This window comes from Hordeum vulgare, chromosome 3H, assembly GCF_904849725.1.
Source record: "Hordeum vulgare subsp. vulgare chromosome 3H, MorexV3_pseudomolecules_assembly, whole genome shotgun sequence".
Lineage (NCBI taxonomy): Eukaryota > Viridiplantae > Streptophyta > Magnoliopsida > Poales > Poaceae > Hordeum > Hordeum vulgare.
In genome coordinates, this window is record NC_058520.1 from 119,272,876 (window position 1) to 119,281,119 (window position 8,244).

General features: G+C 47.1%; 1 protein-coding gene across 1 annotated transcript; it reads right to left on the minus strand.

The window, feature by feature from the left end:
- Window positions 1-3,440: 3,440 nt before the first annotated feature.
- On the minus strand, window positions 3,441-5,807 carry LOC123439651 (cell division control protein 48 homolog D-like). The gene has a single exon (XM_045116341.1). It carries the CDS (start codon window positions 5,805-5,807, stop codon window positions 3,441-3,443), a length of 2,367 nt encoding a protein of 788 aa, XP_044972276.1.
- Window positions 5,808-8,244: the final 2,437 nt, after the last annotated feature.

An 8,244-nucleotide genomic window follows, 5' to 3' on the forward strand; every position in this document is an offset into this window, starting at 1 on the left:
AGTAATTAAACCCTGAAGTATAAGTTTTTGAAACTTTAACGAGAAACTTACAAAAGAAATTTAACTCTTTGAAACCGTAATAAAGAGGAACTTATGAGTAATTAAACCCTAAAGAAACTTTCCTTCTTTCTTTGTCATATTGCAAACAGTAAGGCTGGCCATAGTGGGGAGTATCATATAGTAGTATAATGCATATGATACTATTGTATGATACTAACTTCATAGTGCATAGTATCATTTTTTTTGAACCAAGCGCAACCCCCTTTCCATTACTCACATAACGGAAATACGAAGTTCAAAGTGAAAAAGGAAACCAGACAAGGGGTGCGAGTTCAGAGCATTCTTGGGAAACCTACACATAGACACTCGTCATCGAGCAGCCTATCGCAGGGCAAGAACCCAAGAACACCAATATCACGCACAAACCATCCAAAGAGTTTTAGGGGAACTGTAAGCAAAAGCAACACAGGTCACCGCCTGACATCACTCCACACAGGGAGGCCACCAAAACAACTAAGTAACATCAACTACGCCCATCAACAATCCTCCTCCGGGGCCGCACAGATCCTCAGCATGTTCGACACATTCCTCTTCAGCATCTTCGCCCCCCGCTCCAGCGCTAGTTTGTCTTCCCCTGTCAGCAGCCCTGCCCAATATGCCAAGAACCCACAAGCAGAATAAACGACATCAAAAGGGGATCCCAGCTTCTTTTTTTTCAAATGTCGCGCGATTGCGGCAATTCCACAATGCCCAACAGATAGCCGCCAGACCACAAGTATAAAACCTAACTTCATTAGGCAGATAAGCAAAGCACCAAGCATAAAATTGTCAAAGATTATCAGGACCGTTACTGGTCCCAAGCATACATCCCAGTGTTCTCCATACCACTCTAGCGACAGGGCAAGAAAAGCACAAGTGTTGCGAAAGTCTCCCTATCTGGGCAAAAGGAACATCTAGGGTTACCTTTCCATTTCCTCCTACTCATCACATCTCGTGTTAGAATAGCATCTTGAAAAAGCTGCCATAAGAAAATTTGGATCTTAAGAGGCAACTTTGCACTCCAGATCCATCGAAAATCACAACCAGCAATATTATTCTCCACATGTTCATACACAGATTTAGTAGAAAACCTTTTTCCACCCCCAAATTTCCATCTAATCTGATCTGGATCATCAGATAAGGCCCATTGGCCAACAACTGCGTTCATTTCTGACCATTGACCCGCCAGTATAGGCGTCAATTGTCTCCTAAAAAAGTCACCCCCTCCCAGGATTTGAAATCTTTCACAGTAATATCCTGGTTATTGCAGATATAGAATAAATCAGCATAAGAGGTTTTCAATGGTAGGGCAGCATTCACGGGATCATGCCATAATCTAGTAATATTACCAGATCTCAGCATCACCTCTCTACCAGCCATATAGTGCGGCTTAACTTTCACAATAGCTTTCCACATGGGGGAATCCGAAAACTTACTAGAGATAGATGTCACATCTACTCGTCTAAAGTATTTAGCCATGATCACATCTTGCCACAACCCTTGTTGTGTTTCCAACTTCCACCACCATTTAACAAGTAAACTCACATTCTGTTTATGTAAATTCTTCACCCCCAGGCCCCCTTTCTTCTTTGATCTACAGATACGGTCCCACTTAACAAGGTGATACCTCTTATTACCCTCGAATTCTCTCCAAAAGAATTTCTTCCTGTGCTTATCCAGTTTGTATATGACCATCTTAGGGAGCAGAAACATAGCCATATAGTAATATACTATACTAGTAAGGGATGAGTTCATCAGAATCTGCCTACCCCCCGAAGATGCAGCATTACCAATCCAGGATTCACAACATTTAAGAAATTTCTCATCCAGAAACAACCAATCAACATTTCTGAGACCAGTACAACTTATTGGGACTCCCAAATATTTCATAGGAAAATGCCCAATATGACAATTAGACATGTCAGCATAAGTATTCAGGATATTATCATCACCACCCACACTAAAAACCTCACTCTTCTCAAAATTGATCTTTAACCCTGACATCAGCTCAAACATATATAATAAGAGTTTCATATTAACAGCTGCATCTACATCATGTTCAAAACATATTACCGTATCATCTGCATACTCAAGAATAGCAACACCATCATCAATGAGATCAGGGGCCAAACCTGTGAATAATTTCTCCTTCTGGGCATTTCTCACCATCTTAGATAAGGCCTCCACAGCAATATTGAATAAGAAGGGAGAGAAAGGATCACCCTGCCTAACCCCCTTATGGTTTTGGAAATACGGGCCTTTTTCATTATTCAACTTAATGCACACCGTGCCATCATACAATATCTTTTTTATCCCCCCACACCAGGTTTCTCCAAAACCTCTGTTCCTATGGCACTCCAGAAGGAAATTCCAGTTGATCTTATCGTAGGCTTTTTCAAAATCCAATTTCAGTATTACTCCACACTTTTTCTGATGCTGAGTATGATGCAAAACTTCATGTAAAGTCAGGATACCATCCATTATATTTCTATGTTTGATAAAGTAGAATCATAGATGGCCTCATTCATTGACATGCATGACACATAGTAGCAAAGCATTTAGCATGTTACGGTATCTACCTATGTTACTCTAACCCTCTCTCTCTTTTTTAATTGTCTGCCACATCAGCATGTTTGCTAGTCCCAAGTACATGATACTACTCCCTCCATCAGAGTTTATAAGGCATGCGCGTATACCTAGGTTGTCAATTTGACTTATATAAAATGTATTGTTTAACATAAAAATTATATCACTAGAAAATAGAACATCTAAAGTTTCTAATGATATATTTTTTGTAATATATGCCTCTCATTAAATTGATCAATTTGACGACTTAGATACACGTGCCGGACTTATAAACTGAAACGGAGGGAGTACCTAAGTTACTCCCATTATGGCCAACCTAACTGCATTGTGGTGAATGTGATCATGAGCACCGAGCAGTATGTCCACTTCGGTCATTGATGGACACTTCACACTACAAAGTTCGCCCAATCAGAACTCGCAACACGAAGGGCATACTGTGAAAGACCGGTCTGAATGACATTTAGTTGGTTACAACTAATTTGGGTACATTCAGTTAGTTAAGAAAGAACTCTCTGCAACTAAGACTGTTGGGTGCCACAGCTTTCAGATAACAGGTGTTCCCCTTCTTATAAGTTTGATGAGAAATTACAGGCAACCTTTTCCATAAAGAACAGAACTATTTATTTCATCAACTATATTTCTATGTTGCTGCTAAAAAACAATTGTATTTCTATGATGTATGTAAATTCTTACAAACGAAAAATTTATATACATGGAAAGAATCAACAATATAAGGTGTTCGACGAAAGGAAACAGAACAAAAACAGTACAATATTCTGGTATTCCTACTTCATGTTCTAACAATGGCTACTGGATCACTTGTACAGATCGTCTTCATCCTCATCAGCTGCCACGGAGGTGCTCACAGCAGCTTCTACGGCGTGTGGCTGCGCCGGGAAGCGGAACTCGGTGCCGAACCCCCTAGACTGCTGCAGCGTCTGCGCGAACGCCTGGTACTTCCTGACGTCGGCGTCGCTCACGCTCCGCCTCGCGTACTTCATCGACTCTTCGAAGTGAGCCGCCTTGATCTCCGCCGCCTCCTCTTCTTGCCCGCCGTCCGGCTCCATGGTGTCTTCTCCCATCCTCTGCCTCTCCATGTCCTTCTCGATATCTTCCCTGATGGCGTACTTGCACGCCCTCTGGCAGATCTCCGTGATGTCGGCGCCGCTGAAGCCGGCGGTGAACCTTGCGAGCGCGCCGAGGTCGACGTCCTTGGCCACGGGAGACTTCCTAAGGCATGCCTTGAAGATCTGGTGCCGCGAGGCCTCGTCCGGCAAGGGGATATAGATGAGCTGGTCCAGGCGGCCGGGACGGAGCAACGCCGAATCAATAATGTCCGGCCTATTGGTGGCGCCGATGATGAAGACCGTCTTCTTGGCGTTCATGCCGTCCATCTCGGTGAGCAGCTGGTTCAGGACCCTGTCCGCCGCGCCGCCGGCGTCGCCCATCCTGCCGCCCCTCTGGGTCGCGATGGAGTCGAGCTCGTCGAAGAAGAGCACGCACGGCGCAGACTGACGCGCCTTGTCGAAGATCTCGCGCACGTTGGCCTCGCTCTCGCCGAACCACATGGTGAGCAGCTCTGGCCCCTTGATGCTGATGAAGTTGGCCTGGCACTCGTTGGCGATCGCCTTGGCCAGCAAGGTCTTGCCGCATCCTGGTGGCCCGTAGAAGAGGACGCCCTTGGACGGCGACATGCCGAACTTCTCGAATTTCTCTGGGTGCTCGACCGGGTACTGAACGGTCTCTTGCAGCTCCCTCTTGACGCCGTCGAGGCCACCGACATCGTTCCAGCTCACATTGGGCACCTCCACGACTGTCTCACGTAGCGCAGACGGGTTCGTGCCGACGAGAGCCGTCTTAAGGTGGTCATTGGTGACTGCCATGGAGTTCAAGATCTCGGCATCGATGGTGTCGTCCTCTAAGTCGATCACGTCCATCTTCTCCCTGATGCACTGCAGCGCCGCCTCGGTGCAGAGCGCGGCCAAGTCGGCGCCGACGTAGCCGTGCGTATCCTTGGCAATCACCTCAAGGTTGACCTCCTCGTCCAGCTTCATGTTCTTGGTGTGGACGCGGAGCACTTCGAGACGCCCGACCTCGTCCGGCACGCCGATGTCGATCTCGCGATCGAACCTCCCGAAGCGCCTCAAGGCAGGGTCGATGCTGTTGGGACGGTTCGTGGCGCCCATGACGATAACGTGCGCGCGGGCCTTCATGCCGTCCATCAGCGTCAGCAGCTGGGAGACGATACGCCTCTCCACCTCGCCGTGAGTCTTCTCCCTGTTGGGAGCAATGGAGTCGATCTCGTCGATGAATATGATGGAGGGCGCGTTCTTCTCGGCCTCCTCGAAGGCCTTCCTCAGGTTGCTCTCGCTCTCTCCGGCCATCTTGGACATTATCTCCGGGCCGTTGATAAGGAAGAAGAAGGCCCCGGTCTCGTTGGCCACCGCGCGGGCGATCAGCGTCTTGCCGGAACCGGGAGGGCCGTAGAGGAGGATGCCCTTGGGAGGCTTGACGCCAATGGACTTGAAGATCTGAGGATGCCTGAGTGGCAGCTCGACGAGCTCCCTGATCTGAGCCAGCGGTTTCCCCATGCCACCCACGTCGTCGTAGCCGACGTCGTCGAGCCGCTCCTCGTCCTCCCGCTTGATCGGCTCGCCGTCGCAGAAAATCTCCGTGTCGGGCATCACGATGCAGTAGTCCGCCGCGGGGTCGATCTCCATGACCTTGAACTCGACGCTCCGCATGCCGCCGCGCACGAGGAAGAGGTCGCCCTTGTGGACCGGGCGGAAGGCGTCCATGAAGTAGGGCATGAGGTAGGCGTCGAAGAGGTTCCCCGCGATGCCCTCGACGGTGTCGTCCACGGGGAGGATGTGCACGCGCCTGGCGTACTTGACGTCGTGGCACAGGTGCACGGACACGACGTCGGCGATGCGCACGCGCAGGTTGGAGCGGGCCACCTTGTTGATCCTCATCTTGTGCCCCTCGCAGGTGTCGTCAGGCAGTGCCATGCAGACCGTGCTGTGGCGGCGCTTGCCCTTGAGCAGCACCGTGTCGCCCTTGAATAGGGAGAGCTTCTCCATGGTGTCTGGGTGGAGGGTGCACACGGAGTTGTCGTCGTTGGTGGTCGCATCCTCCACCACCAGCCGGTTCGCCGCCTTCTTCGACGCCGCCGTGATCGCCATCGCGTTCAACTCCCAGTGATGGACTCGCTGCTTCTCTCGTGGATTACTCTCGTTGGATGGATGTCGAGCGCTACTTTGCGTTGGTGTTGCGGTGAAGAGGATACTTGGGGGTCAGCCCCCCTTTTGAAGGCCCGGCCTGAAGAATTCGACTCTGGTTGGATGGAACACCGTCGCAGAGCGTTCCGAGTCGATATCGTTCGCGTCATATTCCAAGTCTTCTATGTGGTCCGTGCCGTAATAGAAGCTAACTCTTTTCCTACTACGTACCTTGGTCCTTGGCACGATCGGAGAAGGAAAGAACCCTTCCGAATAATTGTCCTTGGCTGCGTTAACAATGGCGTGTTCGTGCTGGAGGAGAGTGCTGTCGTTGGTGCGATGCGAGACGGACAGCAGCGAGTCGCTCCGTCGCCGGATGTGGGATGCCGACGAGGAGGCGGCCTCTGACGGCGAGGCACGCAACGTGGCCGTGGCGCAGATGCACGAGGCCGAGCGCGTGGCGTCCCTCCAGCGCGCCCTCGAATCGGCGGTGCGGCAGCGTAACGTGGCCGTGGCGCAGATGCATGAGGCCGAGCGGCACGCGGAGGATGCCGAGGCTGCCGTCGAGGCCGCTGCGAGGGCCGGCGAGCTTGCGGCGGCGGAAGTGCGGGAGAAGACGGAGCAGAGCGTGGCGACGGACGCGCGCATCAGGGAGCTCGAGCGGGAGATGCTAGCGGTACGTGATGGCGAACAATGGGCACTCGCTTCAGCGCTGGAGGCCGCCGCGACGGAGACGCTGGAGAGGGGGGCAGCCAGGAGATGCTACGGGACGAGCAATGGGTGCTAGACGTGATCGATTGTCCAGCTTGGCATTGCGACATCGACAAGTTTCAATTCTTCTTGACATTGGCATTTGAGTACTAATTAACCGATGTTGGGAATAAGTTCTTCCTTGAAATTTCTTTTTATCTAACGACCTAAAGTGGTATGTTACCTCGATCTAACTTTTGTGATGCAGTGGTGAACGCAAAGCATGATTGGCTTGGTGCTTTCGGCTCTGTTCAGTTGACACTATTGTTGGAATTGGTTGTACTCCCTCGAATCCAAAATAAGTGTCGCGGCTCTAGTTTAAGATATATTTTATGGGTTTTCTGCTTTAGAATGCTTGGCACGTGTTCTTGGCACTAACTAATGTGAGTGTCATATAATTTGTAGGAGAAAGCCTATTTTAAACCCTGAATTCACAAAGGTTCGGCGAATCAAACCCTCAAGTCTAAATCCCCGTCGTTTGCATCCTAAACTATATGACCCCGGTCTAAATCGGACCTTGAGACACAAAAATGTTCACGCGAGAAATGTCAACGGGGATTCGGCTGGCTGATGGGTCAGGGAGCGCGTTGGGTCGGTCCATTTTTGTTTCTTAATTAGACTGCTAAAAAAAGGCTGCTGCATGGTCTAAAAAATACAAAAATAAAAAAAGTGAACACAAAAAGATTATAAAAAAGAACAAGTTAATAAAAAGGCTGCCCTTTAAAAAAATGAAAATATATATAAAAAAATAAAATGAAAACTAAAAGTAAAAAAAAAAGAAAAAAAAAGAAAAAAAAACATATGCTAGGCAGCTGGAGCTAAAATCAGAGGCTCTATACTCACCAGCAAAATTGATTTTTCAGGATAGCACGTACAATATTTTCACTAGCTATCGAATATTCACACAGGTAGTAGTGATGCAGCAAAAAACTTTTCTGTTCAGAAAAATAGAGCCTGTGTAATTTTCCGTGTGGGATTGCAAAATATATTTAAATATTATAAAAATAGTACGTGACATTTTAAAATATATTTAAATATTATAAAAATAGTATGTGGCATTTCAAAATATATTTAGATATTATAAAAAAGTACGTGGCATTTCAAAATATATTTAGATACTATAAAAATAGTACGTGGCATTTCAAAAATATTTAAATATTATAGAAAATAGTATGTGGCATTTCAAAATATATTTAAATATTATAAAAACAGTGCGTGGCATTTTAAAATATATTAAATATTATAAAAATAGTACGTGGCATTTCAAAATATATTTAAATATTATAAAAATAGTACGTGGCATTTTAAAATATATTTAAATATTATAAAAATAATACGTGGCATTTAAAAATATATTTAAATATTATAAAAATAGTACGTTGCATTTCAAAATATAATTAAATATTGTAAAAAGAGTACGTGGCATTTCCAAATCCGTGATTATTTCTTCAAAATTTGTGAATTTTTTTCTTACTTTTTTATTTCCGTAAATATTGTGAAGTCCGAGAGTGAGATGGGCTTGACTAGGCTGGCCCAATCATTTTAGCGCGTGCCCCTCGCAACGCAGCCCAATCCCGGTCAAATGAACAATCCCGGTTTGCCAATCGAATCCAGGGTTCTTTTTAGATCGGGATTGATAGAATAGGTTGCA

What these genes read in the sequence shown, in the direction of transcription:
- LOC123439651 (XM_045116341.1), bottom strand. Translation starts at nt 5,807, where the DNA reads ATGGCGATCACGGCGGCGTCGAAGAAGGCGGCGAACCGGCTGGTGGTG.